General features: G+C 42.6%; 1 protein-coding gene across 1 annotated transcript in view; it reads left to right on the top strand.

Moving 5' to 3' along the window:
- The window catches only part of LOC310858108 (polypeptide N-acetylgalactosaminyltransferase 18-like), a 150,046-nt gene that overhangs the window by 102,903 nt on the left and 23,429 nt on the right, over window positions 1-23,714 (top strand). The window contains exons 7-9 of the mRNA XM_083764168.1: window positions 1,186-1,371; window positions 5,993-6,130; window positions 11,868-11,963. Of these exons, the coding sequence (XP_083620294.1) occupies window positions 1,186-1,371; window positions 5,993-6,130; window positions 11,868-11,963 (420 nt within the window). The remainder of the gene's footprint in view (window positions 1-1,185; window positions 1,372-5,992; window positions 6,131-11,867; window positions 11,964-23,714) is intronic.

Raw genomic sequence — 23,714 nt, 5'->3', positions numbered from 1 at the left:
GTATGCACAGAGCATGGCGCGAACCGCAAGCCAAACATACCAGCCACAGTTACCTCATAGTGAAGGCTGTAACAGTGGCTGCTCCGGGATGTTTGCTAGATAATAGTTTCAGCATGACCCTTTATTATCCCATGGTAGAGGGCTGTTGTTCTGATATGAAGAGGGAAGCAGTGAATGACAAGAAGGCTCAGATTATGTCGTCGACCCCCCCCGCCAACCCTCGTTTCAGTCTATCACTCCCAGCACACACACACATGCTCTGACAAAGCCTTTAATACTCAAAGAATAACTCCTTCTGCTCTAGCCATATGTAGTAAATCCTTTGCAGAATATGTTGAGATATTTCTCAGGGAAGTGTGACTTATCTAAAAACTTGGCTGTAATTTCTGCTCCTGCTGGGCAACAGGCCACTGCTGTCTGCTACAGTACCGTCTTTTGTGCCGCTGTGCTACACAGTAGCTTTTCCCTTTAGAACGAGAGGAGGCGGCAAGCTGGCGTATGGGGGATTATATTGCGCACACAGTGAAAGCAACACAGTAGCTGGAATGGAGAGAACTGTTTTTTCCCCCACTTTGAAGTGGTCATTTGGATTGTTGCAGTTAATAGTAAGATACTAATGATGCATTACCATGGCAATGGGGCATACAAAGGTTATTATCACTATACTATATAACAGCCATGTTATGCTTCCTATAAGGAATATCACCATTTGTTTTGGTAGGTGTTCTGGAGTGTGTTTATGTCTGTTGCTTTTCACTATCTTGTTCTGGTAGTCTTGTATAATGTATTATGAAAAACATGCATACACTGAGAACAGCACGCACGCACGCACACTAGTTGTCAATTCTTATTATAATGATTCAGAGGATTTGTTTGGGATTTGTTGTCATTTCTATTGTCAAAATACTGCTCATATTCTGATTAGATTTCAGGATGCAATACTATATCCTATCAGAAATCTGTTCCCTCTCTAGGCCTGCGTACACTAAGCCATGCCAGACCCTGACTTTAATGATTAATCCCATTCATCTGGCATCTCACAGAATGTCATGGTTATTATTGGACAAGTGATAAGGAAATGAACAGATTAGTCAAAGATGTACACATGTTTTGTATTCACACGTGTGTGTGTGTGTGTGTGTGTGTGTGTGTGTGTGTGTGCATGCGTGTGTTGTGTAATTCCAGGTGTGGCAGTGTGGGGGCAGTGTAGAGGTCCTGCCCTGTTCCAGGATAGCCCACATTGAACGTGCACACAAGCCCTACACAGAGAACCTCACGGCGCATGTGCGCCGCAACGCTCTGAGAGCGGCCGAGGTCTGGATGGACTCGTACAAGAGCCATGTGTACATGGCCTGGAATGTTCCACAGCAGGTGAGAGAGCCCACTGTGTTCATGTGTTTACGTTCTCTTACCAAAATGTCCACTAAATTGTGTGCGTGCGTGCGTGCATTCGTACCAAAAATAAAACCTATATCCTCACTTCTCAAGACCTGGAAAGAATTATACATGCTTTTGTCTCTTCCCGTCACGACTATACTGTAACGGACTCTATACACTACCTTGAGACGTTCCTCTATTCATCGACTACAATTTGTAGTCACCACACCGCAGAGCACATAATACTGTACAGTACGTGCTCTGCGGTGTGGGCTACATTCTGTACGAATGCGTTATATTATAACACCGGTGTTGGCTACACTTCACTGGCTGCCCATTAAATCCACAATTGATTTTCTTTTTTAATTTAATAACCTATAATACATTACATATGAGCTCTGCCCCACTTTATATTTTGAACTGCATGCAAAGCTAAATGTCAGGTCGTCTGACAAGGGCCTTCTGGTGATAACCTGCGACCAAACTCGGGGGGAACTTGGCCTTTGCAGTGGTTGCTCCCACACTGTGGAATGCCCTGCCCCTGCCCTGTTGACGGTTTTAAGAACTAGTTAAAAACATATTTATTTCATAAGCATTTTGTCTTATGACATTTGTATCAGACCTATTTGTGCAGGTCATTGTTTTGCTTTTACTTGTTGTGTTATTGCTCTTATGTGCCTTGTTATAACTTGATTGTTTAATATTGTTGTCCACCGTACAGCACCTTGTAATATTGTTTCAAAAGGTGCTTTATAAATACAATGTATTTACTTACTTACTTTGTGTGTGCGTGCGTGTTCATGGCGGCAATGAATCAACACACGATTTAATATGATTCACGATCCTAGGTTCATAATAAGATTTCCTCCCAAAACTATAATTATTTAAATGTATTATTAATGGTTTCTATATCAAATTAAAGAATGGGTTAGGTTATGTCTGGTTAATGTATTGTCTGTCATATCTTGTTTCGACGCATCAAAAATAGCAGATCTACAAGCTCAACACACATTGTGATGTGTCACGTGGTTTTTTTTTAAGGAAGAGTGGTCAGTCCTTACTTTTGAGATGGTAGGGAAGCTGAGAGGTAAGGCATAGGAGGAGGAGCACTGCAAAAATTAATGTTTATTAGTATTATTAACTCCATGGCCACTGCCCCTTTAAACGTCTGCTTCTCAAAATTTCATAGAAACCCACTCTAACCCAGCAGTAAATAAATAATAGAAGATCCTTTCATTGATCCATTCAGGCGTGATGTGAACATTGTAACATTGTACCTATGCTGTGGTCATTCAGTTCAACAAAGGGCTACCTGCATCCTGCTGCCTGTGAAAGGCTTTTAGTGTGTCTACATTGATTCAGCTCGGATAAGGAAGAAATGATGACACTCGGTTGGCACAGTTGTACATTTATTTTTGACCACCATGGAGTCTGGGTTTTCGATCCACTACGGTTAGACCGAGCGTCTATACAAACACAATTGGCCATGTACTGCTACAGGGGGCTGGGGCAGTGCCTCACAATGAGGAATGTTAAACGGGAGGAGTACAACGGAGGTGTTACGTCCTCCCGGTGGGGGTTCCTCACTGGCAGGTGAGCCAGTAGGGTACGTTACAACAGCAGTGACAACTAACTCACATGTGAGTGTTGGGTGGAATTCATTCAACGACTACATCTTTTTTGTTTTATTTCCATTAATTCATTTCACATTCCAAACCTACAGTATCCAAAAAGGGATAACTTTATATAAAGGATGGAATAACTAAAAGGTGGGAGAGCTAAAGAGACAGAAATAGAACAATAGAAAGGGCAGGCAGGCATGCAGGCAGGCAGGCAACTCATCTATTGATCTATCAGATTGTCCAACAAATGTTCAGGTGCCCCTCCCCTGTCCGCCCACTCACCCAGCCAGCCCCATCTCCACTGTTTCCCATCAAAGATTTACAACATACAGTACAGTATGTAAATGAGGACTGAGGAGGAAGAAAGCGAGGAACGGCCACATTTCACGTTTCAAAATGACTGAGAAATCTGCGTTAATCGGTCCACAGTTCCATGTTTAAAGGACAACTTTAGTTTTTTTCAACCAAGGTTCATGTTTTAGGTTGTTATTAGAGAAAGTAAAAGATGAATGTAATTTTTTCTTCATTTGCTGCTTTCTTTCGTTTTAGGGATTTTGGCTGTTTATGACAGGGGGCGGGGGCATTCGAGCATGAGGCTAAATATGTATTTTTTTACAAAATGTCATAGCGATTTATTTTTTTATTATTTACTATAGTCCTACTAGACCCCAAGAAATTACATCTGGCCACAAAAGATCACGAGATCTACTGAACGTGTCAAACTGCATATTGAGCCTATGACACAGTGTGGCTTCCCCCCAGTAGGCCTCCTTCATATTCAGTAGATCCTGTGATTTTCCGTGTCCAGATGAAATTTCCTGGGGTTTATTAGGACTATAGTAAATAATAATAAAAAAAATCACCATAATATTTTGTAAAGAAATACATATTTAGCCCCATGCTCGAATGCCTCCGCCCCCTTGTCAAAAACAGCTAAAATCCCTAAAATGAAAGAAAGCAGCAAATGAAGAAAAATTAACACTCATCTTTTACTTTCTCTAATAACAACCTAAAACATGAACCTTGGTTGAAAAAAACTAAAGTTGTCCTTTAAAGGAAAATTAAAAATAGGTTTTACACACTTTTAGAGCATATCCGTGGTCATAATAATATATACCTAACCTAATAGATGCCAAATAGAAAAAAATAGATAGATGCTTACGAATACATTTGAATGATTGCATTCACCTGCAGACCTTCTGATTGGTTGAGACACCGTTTTAGACTCAAACTTTTACATGAAATGTAAATGTAAAAAGGTTACTTTGTCCTAAGTTTGTAGCTACATTTTGAACAGAGTTTCAGATAAGCCCCGTCCATTTACAGTACATACTTTAGAATGTATTATCAGTTCATAGAAGATGTACAGAACGCCACAGTCCTTGAAAGTCCTTGTTGTCGGGTGTCTAAAGTATACTGAAGGTCTTAATGTCCAAGTGGTGTAGTTGTTGTCTTAATGGCCCAAACTAAACCATCTTGGAATGAAGCTATACAGAATAGATATGTATGTCACCACTCTGAAATTACACCCCTCTAGTCTCTGGACGGTTTCAGGATCTGCAATTTCTTCTGATAATGATATAGCTTAAATATGATAGCCTGAGGATATTTAGTGTGTCTTTATTTGGCCTATAATGCGGTGCATTCTTTCAAATCCTCTTCCTTAAGCATTATGGGCGATTTGTACTTAGTTGTGTGCCGGTGTCACACGCTTTCATAGCCAAGCTTGTACTGTATATTATCAACTATTATACAGGTACAGGTAGTCTCGAGGAAGCAATCTAATCTAAAATCGTTTTTGACAGTGTCAGTTTTCATGCTGATCCTTATCTATATAATTATATATAGTCTTAAGGCATGCTTCATTTCTTCTCAAATTCAGAGACGCAATTTTCCAAGCCTTGCATTTCAGCCATCAGGGTCTCTATTTTTGTATAGAGCATCCACTCTCTGGTCTACAGAGTTCAACAGTGAATACCGGTAATTTAAGGAGTTTAGTTCCAGTACTGTAGTAAGTCCAATTTAATCAGATCTGACATTGTACTGTAGTTCCTCCCCTGCTCCATTTGTCTACTTGACCTTGGTCTCCCAGGGGACTAGACTGGTCTTAGTTTACTTGACCATGGTCTCCCAGGGGAATGGACTGGTCATCGGTCCTCTCCTTTTCCTCCTGTACACCAAAACACTTTGACAAAAATAGCTGACCTACAGGCTAACAATGCACTCACGCTGTTTCATAACTGTCATAACTGTTTCATAACACGGTGCGCCGCACAACCACACAGTGACGTAGAGTCTGTGGGTTGTTCTCACTGAAGGATGTGCTGAAATAGGTTAATGAATGGAACTAATTTGCATTAGAAAAAGCACAAGTCATAGTTTATTCAAGGTAAGATTGTAACAAAACAGTGATTTTACAGTGATTGTGATGTACACGACAAAGATCCAAGTTGTGATCTGAAGTTTCTGATTATCTCGTGCAATTGTCATGATCTCAGTCTTAAATGGGTGGCATCACACAGCCAATGCACAGTGGTGCATGCTTCTTTGTAAAACCTATCTCTGGGTTTTTATAGAGCTTTTGTATGCACTACGTGCTTACTCAAAGCGCTTTACAATGGTCATTCACAATGGTCATTCATTCATACATTGTGAGGTGAAGCGGCAAACAGTCAATGCCAGCGTCCTCACTTCCCACATTCACACACCAATGGTGGCAACCACTGGGTGCAAGGTGGTGTTCAGTGTCTTGCCCAAGGACACTTCGACATGTGGACAGGAGGAGCCGGGATTCGAACCGCCGACCCACAGATCATTGGACGACCTGCTCTACCTCCTGAAACACAGCCGCCCCCAATACTGTGTGCGTGTGTGCGTGTGTGTGTGTGTGTGTGTGTGTGTGTGTGTGCGTGTGTGTGTGTGTGTGTGTGTGTGTGTGTGTGTGTGTGTGTGTGTGTGTGTGCGTGCATGCATGCATGCTTTCCCTTCTCTAGAACTCGGGTATAGACATCGGTGACATCTCTGAGAGAAAGGCCCTGCGCGCTAGACTCAACTGCCGACCATTCACCTGGTTCCTCACCAACATCTACCCTGAGCTCAGGTCTTACAGTGACACCGTCGCTTACGGAGTGGTGAGTTCTCTAACTTCATTTCCAGCTGTAGTACTTAATCTGTATCGCTCGTCAGTTGTCAGAATGCTTGTGTGACGTATACGTTTTAGTATCGATTTTAGTGTTATCGATTTTAGTGTTTAGTTTAGTGTTGCTCTAGTCTATAGTCTCAAATGTGCTAGTCGTAGAACTCTTCCCATCTGAGGATCCACAGAAACAAGTGCACATAAAAGTTTGGGACACAAAGTTGCCACCTATCCATTGAGAATGGATAGGTGGAACTTTACCAAGGTCACTGTCAAGAGCAGCATTAGGTAATGGGGTCATACAGTATATCTCATGGAGAGACATAGAACAAGATATTTTGGTGCAGGCAGAATTTGCACTTCCAGGTGCATTTAATTTATTTTCCAGTTACTGGAGTTGTTCCACTTTTATGGTGTGTTGCCTACGGGGTGAGCCATCTAGAAGAGATGTTCATCCGTATGTATGATGTAACACATCCCACATCACACATTTTTGTGTCTCACTGTCCTTGGCTAATCTTAACCCATTCTGACCTGAGATCAGATTCATACGAGGTTTCCACTGGACACACACTGGTCTGATTAACCCATTCTGACCTGAGATCAGATTAAAAAAATGTCAGTCGCTCTTCGATTTTTCAAAAATAGCAGACCTACAAGCTCGTAGCGCGCCACTCGGTGGCGCGCTATGAGCTTGTAGATCTGCTATTTTTAAATAGCTAAAGCATAACATGATGCTAACACCAAAATGGGTGCCCGCCCAGAATGGGTTAAAAGACGCTACAACCAATCGGCATCAAATGTGCACATTTGTGCACACTGCCCAGTGGGCCAAGAAAGTAATCCCCCAGAATCACTTGAAGACTCTTTATATTAAAAAATTATAAACATTTTCATATTTTATGAATTCTTAATCTCAGATCGACTGAACCACTGAACATGGCTCCACATTTAGGAAAGAATCAATATGCTATCACTATCAGTGATTCACACAGGGAAGCTTGTTTTTTTTTTTCTCTCCCTCTGGTATTTACTTCCTCCTCTTCTCTGCTCTCCATGCCTGCCGTTCAACCATAAAAGAGAACTCAATGTTATATTCATGAGGTCTTCAACGACAGTTGCAAAATCAATTCTAAAGACAGGCATAGAAAGTAAGTAGGTAACTTGCACTTGCCACTAAAATGTCACTGCTTCAATCGGGAGCACTGAGAGTGTGCCATTCTTGGAGCCAAGTTGGAGGAAACTATGAAAATAATTTCCCAAAATCCAGTGGTGTCCCTTTTTAAAAGTTGTTTGATGGGCACAACACAGCCTAAGACTAGAGTTGATACTGTTTGACTGAGTGCGGTCAAACTGAACAATGACATAACTTTCAAATATTAGTTGTGAAACCAATAGGTGAAACTATAAACTCGACCGGCCATCGGCCAACGACGGCCATGCGAAAATGGAAGTAATCGTTCTCACAATGTTTTGTAAAAAAATTATCTGCCTAATGATGATGTCACTGGAAGACTGTTTCTAAACTGCCCACAGCCCTCCTATGAGACACAGACTGAGTAAAAAAAATCGTGCCATTTTATCATGATTATTAGTGAGGACTTAGTATATGAAGATAGGTTGAAAAGTGGTCCTTTAAGCATCTTTTCTAAGTCTTTATGTTCCACAATAGCGTAACTTTTCCATTAACACTGAAGGTAATTGTGTGCACAATAATGTGAAGTAAGCCACTCCAAGATAAGAGCTCCCTTCAAGTGAAAGAGCAAACCTTTTCTTCACGCCACTTAATCTCGGTGTGGCTGTTCCCTCTTACGCTAAAGGCTGTGGGAGAATTTTTGCATAATTGAAGAACGGAAGAAATCTGTTGAAAGCAGGACAGAAGTAGCCCACCTCTCTCTCTCTGTCTTAACTGATAGAGGGCAAAATCTGCTTCTCATGACAGATTCAGTCCATGTTATGTCTTTCTGCTCACACATGCACAATTTCAGTTTTGATTGTAACCAGAGTTTGATATTTATAAGGCTAACTTAAATTTAGCACCTTTCAAGAGACCCATGAGTGTTTTAGGCCAAAACGGAGAAGGAACAGATGGGTAGACAAAAAATGTGTTATTTTAGGGCTGATTCAAATGTGTCACTGAACCTCTTTAGATTTTAGATTTAGATTTTTTTTTTTAGATTAGGAAGAAAGAATAGAAACTATAAAAAATCACACCAGCCCCTATTCTATGACAATATTTTATTCTGTAGCCTATTGTGTCATCTGCATTGACACCCTGCCTAGGTTCAAACAATAGAGGGTATGCGCATGCATACAGTGAATGGCAGATCGAGTGGCAAAGTTCATTTAATGTGTTTAAAGTCGTGTAATGCGATCAGACAGGACTTTTCTGTTTGGATGTTGGGTTGTCAAGGCCAGAAAGTAGATTTTGCCACTCAGTAGGCATAGAGCACCGAAGTCTGACGTCACTTTCAGTAGAGGGCGTCAGTCCCCAGGTTCATGTATTTTTTTAGTTGCATTGAAATCGCCATAGGAGGATTTTTAGATTGCTTCATATAAGAACTGTGTTTGAAAAATGAACATGTCATCCCGGCCGCTTCACTCATATGGATATGAAGAATCAACTGACTGAGAGAAAACGCTAATGTTACTGGTACTGAATTAGTTACATTTTCGCTAGAAGCAGACTGTATCATATATGAGTGACTGACTGTTGCAAACGATACAGAGACACCTCCCTGACAATAACGCAGAGACAGCTTGTTTATTTTTGGACCACAACGCTTATAGTAGACGATATTAAGATCACCCCATGTTATTCTCCATAGAGAAATTATTTCCGCGAACCAGGGGAATCGAAGGGATGAGCGAGTTACGTCAGGACTTCGGTGCTCTATTCCCGCATAACTTCCGGGTATGATGATGATGTCACGCGCATACCCTCTATTACTTGGAATAGATAAATATCTTGTGAATTGATGGGAAATGGGTTGGCTGCGGTTCTGTACAGATGGTAGTCAGAAAGTCACAGGGCTCCATTTTCGTCACCGCTAAACCCCTTATCCCTAAACTTCTTTGCCTTTTTTTTACTATTTTACAAAATATTTTTGAATAGTTAAAATGGCCAGTCTTCAAGCTCACAACGTGTCAATGTACGCCGCTAGTTGAACTATTCAAAAATGTTTTTCAAAATAGTAAAAAAGGCATAGAATTTTAGGGATAAGGGGTTTAGCGGCGAGGAAAATGGAGCCCTTAACAAACAAGCCTCTCTTGTTTGTTGTTTTATAAACACTCTTCAACCGCAGAAGCCGTTGCATGGAATTGTAGCTATTACCGAGCCTGTGTGTGGGGTGCTGCTTTGAGTGCAGGAGATGAAAGCGTTGCCGCGGTGACATCTGAGAGATGCAGATATGATGAAGTTTACATAATTTGTCAAAACAAACAGTCAGTCAGGGGATGCACGGCAGATGAAGTGAGCCTTTGTACATATACTCACGCGGTACAATCAGTGCACAGCGTTTATTCACTCAGCTCTGTTTAACATGAAATGAAAGAAAACACAATGAAATTCTGCTCGTATGCAGTGTAAATATCTGAAAGCATAGGAGTTATTTTTCTTTGCTGAGCAGTTCCATTCAAGCGCCGGATCCGACAAAATTAGGCTTTGTCTGATCACTGCCTCATTCGCTCGTTTGATATTATTGTATTAAAAGTAGAATGAGATTAAATTGAACATGACGATACTTTAATTAAATAGAATTTTGATATAAGAGCACAAAGGAAGTGCAACAGACAGAGACGGCCCAAGACGGGTGTGATATGTTGAAGTGGGGAAGTCTCATGTTTGGATGATTTGGTCCAAAACCTCATTGAGGGAACAGAACCACGTCCCTAACCCTGCTGAGAATGCATGCGTATATTGAGGTTGAATGTCCTCCCCACCACCCCACCCCGGGAATAGACTGTTGCAACAGTTCCAAAAACTAGGCTATACCTTGAAGACTAGTTTTTATTTTAAAGAAACGTTTGCCCTTCATTGAGACAAAACTGTTGGAAAGTTTTCAGCAAAGAGGAGGCAGTGGTGTGTTCTGGCAGGATATAGGCCAGGAAAGGAGGGGTACATGGAAGTCAAGAGATCCAATCTGCCTTGGAGGCTTTATTTAGCAGAGATATCCAACAGAGAGATCCAACTAATAGTTTTGTCATTCATTTTAATACCATTATGGTCAGTTGAATCACACATTTACTTACTTTTTATAATTATGTGAGCATAATTACAAGACGCAAAAGGTGGATCAACAACAGACATTTAGCTTGCTTACCAATCATCCTCAGCATACCAAAGGGAATTACCATCATGCAGGAGTAAGTGCTGTTTGTGTCATGTCGCGAGACATGGCCAAAGCATTTCCGGGGGTCCCCAGCCCAAAAAAAGGTTGAGAACCCCTGGTCTAGACTCCACCACCACACCACATACACCACCTACAGTCCTTTTTCTCCCTCGCTTTCAGCATTATTTCCATTCTGGCCAGGCGTCCCTGCTCACACTTGACCTTCTGGCCAGGCGTCCCTGCTCACACTTGACCTTCTGGCCAGGCGTCCCTGCTCACACTTGACCTTCTGGCCAGGCGTCCCTGCTCACACTTGACCTTCTGGCCAGGCGTCCCTGCTCACACTTGACCTTCTGGCCAGGCATCCCTTCTCACACTTGACCTTCTGGCCAGGCATCCCTTCTCACACTTGACCTTCTGGCCAGGCATCCCTTCTCACACTTGACCTTCTGGCCAGGCGTCCCTGCTCACACTTGACCTTCTGGCCAGGCATCCCTTCTCACACTTGACCTTCTGGCCAGGCGTCCCTGCTCACACTTGACCTTCTGGCCAGGCATCCCTGCTCACACTTGACCTTGCCTTCAAACTCAAACCTGGCGACCAAACCAGACACTGATGGAAATAACTCTTAGCCTTAGTTGAGCTTGACAGATGCAAGACTCTTGTGTTCCAACCTCAAGGTCCCCTAATGGGTGCTATTGTCTGACTCTCTGCGACTATCCATTGAATACGGAATACATTTTTGAGTGAAAATATTTATATTATTATTATTTCTATTTAAAAAAGAAATACTCGGAAATACTCAATCTCATAAAAGACTAAGACCGTTTAGAAGAATTATGGTATATGGAGCTGTCACAGCTGATATATGACATTCTATAAGTAGCTTATGATTCTCAAGAGGATCACAACTGAAGCGAATGATACGTGCCAAAACCTACTAATGTTTCATTATTGTCACATATTGGATTAGCAGCAGAGTGCCTCCGAAACGTAATGTAGCGATGATGGAGCAGGTTTATCGACAATGTTTGTCTGACGACTTCCTCCAGGCAAGTAGTAATCAGCCTTAAGTGGTTCCATTTGTCTCAGCTTTTAGCCACACACCATACGGTAGCTGTGCATTGTGGCACTCCGTCATAATGGACTAATTAACAATCTAATTTTGTGTGTGTGTGTGTGTGTGTGTGTGTGTGTGTGTGTGTGTGTGTGTGTGTGTGTGTGTGTGTGTGTGTGTGTGTGTGTGTGTGTGTGTGTGTGTGTGTGTGTGTGTGTGTGTGTGTGTGTGTGTGTGTGTGTGTGTGTGTGTGTGTACGCAGGTAATATAATATTTTCCTATCTCTCCTCACTGTGTCTCTGTCTCAATATGATGTTCTCCCGGACCCTGACTCATTTCACCAGTTGAAGAACAGTCTAAAAGATGACCTATGCTTGGACCAGGGACCAGACAGCGACAACATCCCCATCATGTACCTCTGTCATGGTATGACACCCCAGGTAGGTCAGCGTTCTCTGTTCTGTTCTGCTGTTTTCCGCTGACTGTGGTGGTGCTTTTGTGTTTTAGTATTCCCTCATTATCGCTGTGCTGTTGAATGCACCAAGAGCAACGTTGTTGCTGAGCTGGTTCTGGTTGGAGCTGACACTCCCATGCCGAGTCTCTTCGAGAGGCGGGGGGAGACGAGAGAAGTCATCAATCATTGATCGTGAGGAGTCTCTTTAAGAAAAGATTATCACGGTGTAGGAAGGAAGCAGGACGGTCACACAGGAGTACTGGAAACGGGGCTTTATTTAACAGAAAACTGAATCACAGGATTCGATAGGAGTGCCGCACAGGGCCAGCAAGCACAGATACAAAACACACGCGTCGTGTCAAGGAAACAATTAAGACTCAACACAGAATAGCACAGGAGCAACATATAAATACCACCAAGCCGTGATGGCAATATTGTCCGCAGCTGAGTTCACAGGTGTCAGTCTAACAGGGAAGCACACAGGGGTGGAAGGGCAAACATAAGGACGGCGGTCCAGGCGTGGTACGTCCTAGGACAGGACGTGACAAAGATTCCTTATAGGGTCAGACCAATCGCATTGTTTTAAATGAAGGAAACTAGAAAGGTAAGGAATAGGACACAATACTGGAAGACAGAAACATGACAGTGCAAAACCTTGTCCCTCAGAGATAATGTCCTGACTGTGACCGTGACTCATCCGCCTAATCCCAGCTTTAACCCATTCTGACCGGGCACCCATTTTGGTGTTGGCATCATGTTATGCTTTAGCTATTGAAAAATAGCAGATCTACAAGCTCATATCGCGCCACCGAGTGGCGCGATACGAGCTTGTAGGTCTGCTATTTTTGAAAAATCGAAGAGCGACTGACATTTTTAGAATCTGATCTCAGGTCAGAATGGGTTCATCAGACCAGTGTGTGTCTGGCGGAAACCTCGTATGAATCTGATCTCAGGTCAGAATGGGTTAAAAAACGACTATCCACCAGAGCAGTTCATGAATCGGTTCCAACAGGTTTAGAGGGACATGCCACTTGGCCCCTTCCTGTCCTATCACACTGAAAATGGTCACCAATTTCATCCAATAAGCTAAGAAAGCCCATGTATCAGCTTAATATTTATATTGTTTGAATTGCAATTCTGTTATGAGTTCGCTCTCCTGATTGGATTAAATTGATATCCTGACCCGAAAATGTATTATATATATATATATAAATCCTTGCACAGAATGACCGGTTGCAGTAAGGGCATGTGATAGTTGTGTGCGTGCGTGCGTGCGTGCGTGCGTGCGTGCGTGCGTGCGTGCGTGCGTGCGTGTGTGCGCCACAAATATGGTATCATTGTGTTTAGTGTGAACGCTGAAACATTCTATATTCAACAAGGGAATATTACTGTGTATTTGCACTTTGTAATTAAAATTTGACCGTCTACAGCACTTACTGAATATTCACTGCTATAAAAATAGACATACAGCACGTAGAGGAAAACAAGACTACTAGGCTACATCCAAGCATAGTGTCAGGGAGAGTTTTTTGTAGGACACAATGCCTCACCTCTATTGTAAGTTAATAGCTTTGGCCATTGCCTTGCCATTCAAAACACACAGCCAGTCTATTTGAGTCCTACTCAATACAATATAGCTTCCAGAGGTGGCTGCGTTGGCATTTGTCATTTCCTCCCCTGTCTTTTCCATTTCCATTTTTCTTTCCTGGGGATGGCATATTCAGCAGTCACTTAACAACTAAGTGGATTTGTAATAAACTTTTTTTCTAACTTTCCTAGAGTCACTGAGGCCACTTCCATTGTAACGGAATGGGTTTCCCTGAGCGTGTCCTCGCATGATCTTGTATACTGCTGTTGAGGGGCTTTATCCCACACGGGTGTATTGTGAACTGATTTCAGTTATAATGGGATAACTTGCGAAACTATACAGGTTATGAATGAAACCGCAGTTCTACGAATCTGTGTCTTCTGGCGCTTGTAAGATCCAAATGGCTGGAATTGAGTCGCGTGGCCATGACATGATGATGTCAGCTACCCCCTCGTAGGTGGTCTCGTTGCCAGAGACTAACCAAAACACTCTTAGCCTGTAAAGCAAGAAAGGCGTTTTTTTGGGTGAGGGATTTCGGTGCTCTGGCACCCTCTATTAGTGGTGACACAGAGGACGTGTGTGGACGCACCACAATCATGGATCGCAGGTCGGGCCCCGAGCGCCCAATACACGTTTCACCGTCACCATTGCAGTCTCTCTTCACTATGTGCAATGGTGGCCTCATGGTTACTGTATGTATGGGGTATATTGGTTTTGTTTATTTTGCCTGTGCCCTCTGCAGCATCGAGTTCATGCAGGGAGTAATAGGGGAACAAACAATTTGGCTCTCTATCCCGTCTCCTATTTGGCACTGCTGCAGGTGGACAACTCTGTCTGACTTGCCAGAGAAAACCCTTAATGAGCCCAAATGGAGAGTGGTGGAGGGTTACCAACTATGCTGGGCACTTCTTCAAAGACATTTCAGAAGAAATTTCAAAGAAATTAGATAAACGGTTGGATGGCACTTACACCACTTACTCTTGGAAGAGCCACCCATCGACTAATCTAATATACAGTACGGCAACCTTCCCCGTGTTTCTTCACTAGTCCGATCCAGAAGAACACAGTTTCCCGGCCACTGCTACAGAGCTGACAATGAGGTTATATCTTCCCTTCTTCTCTGGAGTCCTGGCTCAAAGCAGACCAGAGGTAGAAAACTGTCGTTCCCTGATGTCATCGCTAGGGACACATGCATCAGTAAGCAGGAACTGGGGATGGCAATGAAGGTCCGGAAAGTCTGGCACGGCATTGTGAAATCCATTATCTCGACCGCGGTCGAAAGAAGATGATGACTTCTTCCTCTGCTAGGTCCTTTTGGCGGCTGCTGCAGGGGCCGCTCCTTAGTTTGGGGAGGTGGAGAGAGTCTTCATTTTGTGTGCTATGGATAAGGAGAGCTTTAGGGTTTAGGACCATGGACAGAGCTCACCTATTGACTTTACTATCTGTACTTTCCTGCACATCATGTTTTGATTTAGACATTTCTTTTCCTTTCTACTTAAATGTATTTCTCACTTGTTTTGAATTTTATGTGCAAATAAACTAATCTACTCAGCACCATGGACAGAGCTCACCTATCCACTGTACTACTCAGCACCATGGACAGCTCACATATCCACTGTACTACTCAGCACCATGGACGGCTCACATATCCACTGTACTACTCAGCACCATGGACAGCTCACATATCCACTGTACTACTCAGCACCATGGACAGCTCACATATCCACTGTACTACTCAGCACCATGGACAGCTCACATATCCACTGTACTACTCAGCACCATGGACAGAGCTCACATATCCACTGTACTACTGAGCACCATGGACGGCTCACATTCATGTGGTTTAGATTTTATACCACATGAACCACGGTGGTTCCCAAATGTTTCTAGCCTGGAAACCAGACGGAAACTTTCCAGGTCGAGACCCGAAAGTGAGATTAGACGTTTGCCCGGGACCTAAACTAGGGAAAATAACAGATCTTACAAGCGCACAACGTGTCGCTTTGCGCCGTGTTGCGCGTGCAGCCATTTCCGGTGCACAACATGATGCGTAATCATGTACAGCTCATTCGTGACATAATAGTTCTTGCACTCATGGAGGTGTAGCTTCTCAAGATCATTCCACTGTTCACATCAAGAGCTTTATTCTTCTTAGAGTGTTCTCTGTGTCTTCAATTAATGCTTCATTGCACTCTGTTCTTTATTCCTTATTCATGGAAGGTCTTTTGTACCACTGTCCCCTAGGCCTGTAATCCTTATCCTTTTTTTGTGGTTCCTCCATCGCATTAGATTAACTCTGAACACTCCCTATTTTAATAGAATCATTCCACTGGGATGTAGACATATATATATGCACGTGCGTGCGTGCGTGCGCGAGAGAGACAGGCTGGCTGTGAATAGTTGATGAATTGTTGAATGTTGGCGATGCATAATGTACGTAAGCTTCCTTTTCAGTCACTTGTCTGAGATAAGGGAGGCATGCACAGGCAGGTGAGAGGGACAGAGAGGTAGAGAAGGAACTGACATGCCAAGAGATACGATGAGAGTGATGAGGCGCACGCTGTTCTGTTTGTGGAAGAATTCCATATGCCCTTGTTGTTGTACGGTATGTGTACTATGAGAGAACAGAGCAAATGTGGACTCGTATGTACCTGTAAATGATTATGAAACCTTGAATCTTTATTCAGGTTCATTTGTACGAGTCAAATTTGTAGTGTGTGAGACAGAATGACATACAGACGTAGAGAGAGGCTCGCAGTGGGTGGAATTTAAAATAAATCTGCTCTGGCAAATGTGGTGACGTCTATGAATAAATCAGTAAGTAACCGCTGTTTCGTGAGGTGTGACCGCACACGCGCCCATCGTCTCAGTCTGACAGTAAACTTATATTAATTAGTATCAAAAAGATTAAGTGTGGCATGCTGATGCAGGCCCAGGGTGTGGTTCGAGGTTAACGCGCATGAATAACAGCATTTCCCAAGACAACTCAATAAAGGTGAGAAGTGACTCTTGGAATCTAGCCAGTAATGGAAATGTGATGTCCGTCTCGGTGACGGTTTGGCCTCGCTCGGATAGATTGGTTTGCAGCTAGATCAATAAAGTCAGAAAATTAGATCCTTGTGTGGCTATTTAGCTGGCCGCCATTCATGCATGAGCTACACACACCACACACGTACATGTACTGTACAAGCTAGCTCTGGTCCATGATAGCTCTAATGTGTTGCATTTAGAGCTATGTTACTCTCGACTTCCGCCGCTCGCATGAATGCAGACCAGCCTCTCGTCTTTAGCGTAAATAAAAAGAACGTTTTTGCTACTCACCAAAACAAAGGCGGGTTGTGTCATTAGAAAGCCAACTTTCCTTAGTGGGAGCACTCTGAGCCCCCCACAACACGTATAAACGGTACTTTTTGGCCAAAAACTTTCTTTTTATTTACGCTAAAGACGAGAGGCTGGTCTGCATTCATGCGAGCGGCGGAAGTCGAGAGTAACATAGCTCTAAATGCAACGCATTAGAGCTATGGACCAGAGCTATGTACAAGCTTGCATGTGCATGAACATACACACACAGAATATACGACAAATATGCGACATGCGTGGGCACAACTAGCTATAACTCAGGCTATACAATGGAGGCAAATTATGAGGATATTGAAGCTGAAATAAGCAACCTGCTTGAAGACTGGCGTTGTGCACCAGGAATTGATGCGTGTGAAAGCGAGAAGAAAAGAAGGCTTTGTAAATACGTTTGCTTCCAGTCGAAATCAGAATACAACAACTGAGACTCATTATGGTCTATAAAATCTTAAAGGAAAAATGCCCAACATATTTGAAAGGTTACTTCCCGTATATAAATGGGTCCCATAGCTTGAATACAAGGGCGAGTGTAGCTGATCTTAAACTACCAAACCTAAAAAATAAGGTAGGCAGAAGCTCATTTAAATATACAGGGGTGGAGGATTGGAACAAAATCCCAAGGGAAATTAAATTTGCCCAGTCCTTGAACATTTTTGAAAATATGTTGAAAAACTGGCTCATGGGCAAGCTAGAATAGTGCTGTATCTATCTATTTATTATGTATTTATTGTTTTGTTTATTGATCTATGATGATGTAGTTGTCCTTATTGTATTAAGTTCTTCCTATACCATATGCTGTATTTATTTATTTGGACCACAATGGAATTAAGTCTTTGACTTTTTGTGCAAATCAAATCAAATAAATCAAACAACTTGCAGAACAAGTTTTTTCAAAGACTGCATTTAGAAATGCAGCATTGCCACAATTGGGAAATACTTTTTCCCCAACAATGACTTTGTTCACCTTTAAAGGTACTTTAGAAGACATTGATTTATGAGTTTGTGGAAGGATGCAGACAAATTATTAATTCTAAAGTTATTTCACTAGGGCCTTCGTTGGTTTGATGCAAGGAAATCTCGGACCAATTACTGGACCTTTTATAAAAACCTTTGACAAATCACAGTGGTGGGTGGGTGTGTGTGTGTGTGTGTGTGTGTGTGTGTGTGTGTGTGTGTGTGTGTGTGTGTGTGTGTGTGTGTGTGTGTGTGTGTGTGTGTGTGTGTGTGTGTGTGTGTGTGTGTGTGTGTGTGTGTGTGTGTGTGTGTGTGTGTGTGTGTGTGTGTGTGTGTGCGTGCATGAGAAAGTTAAGAAACAAATTATGAGACCTTTAAAAACTTTGATGTAAGGCTAAGTGTGTGTGTGTGTGTGTGTGTGAACAGTGTGACAAACGAACCGTCATTTCATCACAGTAATGCTTTCTTCAAGTTGACTGCATCAGTACTCTTATTAAATCTGTAATCTGATTGTTATTAAGGTACTACTGTGACCGTGTGTGTGTGTGTGTGTGTGTGCGAGAGTATATCTGTTAGATATAAGTAGAAAAGAGAAACCAAAGATTTGTGTTATATCAACTCTTCTATCAAATCTAAGAGTTAACCTCCCTGGGCCTCATTCATGCGAGTCATGCACAAGCATCGTTCACACAGTTTATTATTATTATTCTTAGCTGAATTTTCTCATCCGTGACCTCCCCATTCACTGTACTGTATACTGTAGCTGCAGGGGTGCCAGGGGAAACTGTGCATTTCTTTGACTTATTTCTCAAAGTCGTATAAAACATTTAAAGGGTAGTCTATGTCGTTGCTAGCAAGAAAGATGGCAGTAGTAAATGCAGCTTCCTCCCACCAGCTAAGACATGCTGTGCAGTGTGTACACATTCATTGCAGTGTCTGTCTGTCTGGCTGTCTGTCTGTCTGCCTCAGTCTCTGTGTGTGTGTGTGTGTGTGTGTGTGTGTGTGTGTGTGTGTAGAAAGGGTGGGGGGGGGGGGTCCGGGGGAGAATCTTATCTGGTAAAATGTCTGCCATGGGTGAAGTAAATGGCTCCTCAAAACTGCTTTTGAGCTTTACTGATCAACTTCATAAAGCTAGAGAAGACAAAGTCTGGCTGATTTGTTTGTTATAGGGGTGAATAGCGCATTTACTTTGACTGTAGACACTTGAATACATTTAATATCACAATCATGTTTGCTATTTAGATATTTCTACTTTTAATTTCAGGTACTTTTTCTTCCTCTTCTTCCATCCTTCCTCAACACTGACTTTTTCTCTCTCTCTCTCTCTCTCTCTCAATCTCTCTATCTTTCTCTCTCTAATTCAATTCAATTCAATTCAACAGGCATTATTGGCATGACATTTTACAAGTGTTGCCAAAGCACAATCACAGATATGACAAACAACAACATGACAACATAATATCAATGAAATATCTCTCTCTCTCTGTCTCTCTCTCACTTTCTGACTGTGCTCCCTTGTATAAACCTCTTCGTTATTTGTGGGAACAACAAATGCTGTTTTTCTCGTATTGCACCTGTTGTTTCCTGCAGTGTGTGTGTGTGTGTGTGTGTGTGTGTGTGTGTGTGTGTGTCTGTGTGTGTGTGTGTGTGTGTGTGTGTGTGTGTGTGTGTGTGTGTGTGTGTGTGTGTGTGTGTGTGTGTGTGTGTGTGTGTGTGTGTGTGTGTGTGTGTCACTGCCAGAACAGGTGCTTGAGTGAAACACCAGTGATTAGCCTGTCTTCTGGGCTCCCTAGCTGTCAGTAATAAGCTTTGCCCAGAACCTCAGCTGGAGCCAATTCATTGTCATACTGAAAACAAAGCAACCAGGTAACACAACTGGCAACTGCTGGGTCCCTCCACCAGTTCGCTCCAATTACTGGAGACTGCTACTCTTTCATGTCAGTGCTGGTTGGAGGGGGGCTACAGATAGCCTTTGGCCCAGCCGTCTAGAGCAGACTTTTCTGCATATTATTACTAATGGGCAGTAACCTTTTATGTTTTGTGTTTGTTTTTGCATAAATTTATTTTTCGTCCTATTATGGTGTCCCACAAATGTCGCAAACAAATAGGCCTAGCTGATCTATGCACGCATTTTTTCAATTGCATATAATGACGTGCCCAAGATGTGCGTGCGTGCATGGTGTGGCGTGCGTGCGTGCGTGCATGGCGTGGCGTGGCGTGGCGTGTGTGCGTGCGTGCGTGCGTGCGTGCATGGTGTGCATGCGTGCATGTACATCTGTAAATGTCGATGGTACAACAGAGAGGATTAATTATTTGTCAAATCCGTAATTGCGATATTTCAGTGAATCTCTAATCAAATTAAATGAGAATAATTTAATGAAAAGTCATTATAATCCAGTTCATAGACATGACATGTTGTATCCGTTTTGAGGTTAGCACACAGAGTTAAGGAATACTGTCACCACTATTATACTTTATGATGTGTGTGTGTGCACTGTAGGCTATGTCTGCATAGCTCATACTGTTACATAAATGTCATCACAAAACAGAAGCACCTTTAGGTTATATAAGCCTAACATGTCTGGTGAGTAAGTAATTAAGTAAGTAGCCTTGGGAACCAACGGTTCTTGAGCCAGGCGGCCCATTAGGTCAGGAGCCTGTCTCCTGTTTCTGTAGCCTGATGTACTGAAGCTTGATGTACTGAGATACACCCCCTGGACATCGCGCCAGTATGTCACAGTGGTGGAAAGTAACTTAATACATTTACTTAAGTACAATTTTGAGGTACTGTATTTCAGTATTTCCAATTTCCAATACTTTGTACTCCACTACATCTCGGATTCAAATGTTGTACTTTTACTCCACTACATTTATTTGAAAACCTATAGTTACTAGTTACTTTGCAGATTGTTAAATTGGGACATTCTGCATAATAAGTACTTTTCATTTCATTTCATATTTATTTATTTCATTTCGGTTATGGTTTTACATCATTATATACATTTTACTTTGTACTTTGTATGCCAATACCTTTGTACTTTTCTAATTCCGGACTTTAACTTGTAACAGAGTATTTCTATATTGCAGTATTGATACTTTTACTTAAGTACGAAATGTGAGTACTTTTTTCCAGGTTACACACCGGCATTCCGAAGCCCGCTATTCCGACGCATGGCCATTCCGACTGGCCGCAATTACTAACCCTGCACCTAACCCTGAACGCACGCGGAAGCCTTGTAATCAGGCTTCTGTAGGGAGGCATTGAGTACCATTTAAAGGTTTCATGACATTCATCTTAATTTATTTTTTATTTTTTGTTTTTCCTTTATGTTTCATGACATCCATTACACCCACCCAACCTGAACATGGAACATTCAGTGGATTTTCTGTGGCTTGGGGTGTTTCTGAAGACTTTTGAGCTGCAATGAAAACGGCAAAATCTCTCAACAGTGACATCTGCTGGCAAATTGGAATTCCTGGCCACGCCCCCTACTTCCGTTTCGTTCTTTATTTTGGAGCGTGACTGGCAAGGATTTCCGGTAGCCATGTTGACAGTTTGTTTATCATCAGACCGTCAAGACGTGTTTGTTAATTCTCGTACTATGGATTCTCGTACTTTGTAACTGATTAATAATGGAACAACCTGTTAAAGAGCATATTATGTGTTTGGGGATGTTGAAAGTAATGTTATTTCATCAGTAATGTTATTTCATCATTTGTGGACTAAATCAGAGCACTTGTTTGAGCCAGAAAACCACAGAAAGTCTACTGAAGGTTAAAAGTTCAGTTGTTTTTTTTTAAATAAGAAAAAATACAATTACTTTAAGTCTTTGGTGACTCGATCGGGTATTGACCTTCCAATCTCAAGGCGGACTACCGATATCTAACTAGAAGGCCACTGAGCCGTAAATGTCTGGTGAAGTGAAGGTATTGCATAAGAAGAATGTGTCATTTGGGTCGTAGACGAAAAATCAATGCATTGATAAGAAAAACTATGTTTTTGTCCTTGTGAGTTGCGAGGACCCAGGTTCAAATCCGACCGCCGGCGTCTCGTCTCGTGTGTCTTCCTCTTCCCCCTAACTTTGCCATCGATTTCTTGTCTCTCTCTACACTCTATCTAATAAAGGAATAGCTGTATAAAAACGCTGAAAAGCAGCCTTTTACAGTTGCAAATGTGTTCATCTGTCAAGAGAAATTGCCATCTCTCTGACATGGCATTGATACTGATCCTTCTATTAGAGGTTTTGAGGAGCCGTGACGGCAGAGGAGATAGCATTAAGCAGCTCTGTTGGGAGCCAGCCTCAATCTATTGACAGATGTGAGTAAAATGGCTTCTATTAGCACACAGGCAGGCGGGCACGCACACACACACACACACACACACACACACACACACACACACACACACACACAAATGATGCTACACATAAACACTCGTATAGACACACCCATGCATGCACAAGCATGCTCGTATGCACACGCTTCCCCACACACACACACACACACACACACACACACACACACACACACACACACACACACACACAAACACACACAGACAAAGCACAAGCACTTCAAACTAACACTCACATAACGCACCTAAATGGGCACTGTAAAAGCCCTTTACGTTGCCGGTCCATTCGGGTCCAGTTTCACCCTCTCAGAGATGGATGAGCGCTGAAGGATTTGACCGTGTGAGTACACATTTATGTACACCCCATCACCACTTTATTTCTGCTGCCGTCTCTCAGATTGTCTGCTCGACACTACGTATGATGGCCACATTCATTATTGTCCTCCATTACTTCCTTTTATTGAGCTCCACACTCTCTTCTCCACATGCACAGACTCACAACCTATTTTGGTTAGCAGAAATGGAGAAACAGCATTGTACCCTACATACACACACACGCAATAGCAGAAATGCTCGCAATTGTGCACACCCTACCAGAATTGTTTTCGCCAAGGGATCGTATATAAGCCCCTGAGATTAGCATTTTATGCACACACACACACACACACACACACACACACACACACACACACACACACACACACACTATAGTCTTTCACAGTATGTGTAGCACTATTCTGTCCTCTGTACCACCTCAGATACTGTTGGGAGGTGGCCAAAAGCAGGATGAAGAATCATGGACAATCCCTCTCATCCCCTACATCAGTGGTTCTCAACCTGTGGGTCGAGGTCCCCAGATGATTTTGAAGTGACAATTTTAGGGGGGGGAAATGAAAAAGAAAAGAAATAAAGACTGTATCAGAGTAATCAACAGTATACCATAAAAAACTGGTCCAACATTGGCCAAATTGTCACGCTCTGTGCCCTGAGCGTGCCATGCCTGGGTCGCCGCCCTTATGTTTTCCACTTGGTTGTCCTGTGATGTTTCTCTTCCCCCTCTGTGCTGTGCGTGAGACTCTTAGACCTCTTTTACACGAGAACAGTGTTCATAGAAAACGGCAAAATAAAGTATCGTTTGTGGTTGTCCTTTTAGACGAGAACGGAGTTTTTTGGGGGTAAAAAGTTAACGCAACAAAGTGAAAACACCCTCCAGAGTGGAAATCTTTGCAAACGCCGTTTCCTCCCGTCTCCATGTAAACAGGCCAAACGGTGAATGCGCAAAACTTGTGACATCATGGCTCACGTCGGCTCACAACGCATATATGTTACACTAGAATTTCGCGGACGCTTTGCGGCCGCTCATCCCAGAGTTACGTTGCCGCGCACTATGGGAAGAAGGAAATTGCGGGAGTTGACTCCACATGTAGTAACGGATGGGTTATTAGTTATTATTATGTGTCCTTATTAGTGTAGTGTAGTGTAGT

This window comes from Protomyctophum parallelum (assembly GCF_964188405.1).
Source record: "Protomyctophum parallelum genome assembly, chromosome: 4".
Classification (NCBI taxonomy): domain Eukaryota; kingdom Metazoa; phylum Chordata; class Actinopteri; order Myctophiformes; family Myctophidae; genus Protomyctophum; species Protomyctophum parallelum.
This window is presented reverse-complemented; position numbering and strand designations above follow the sequence as displayed.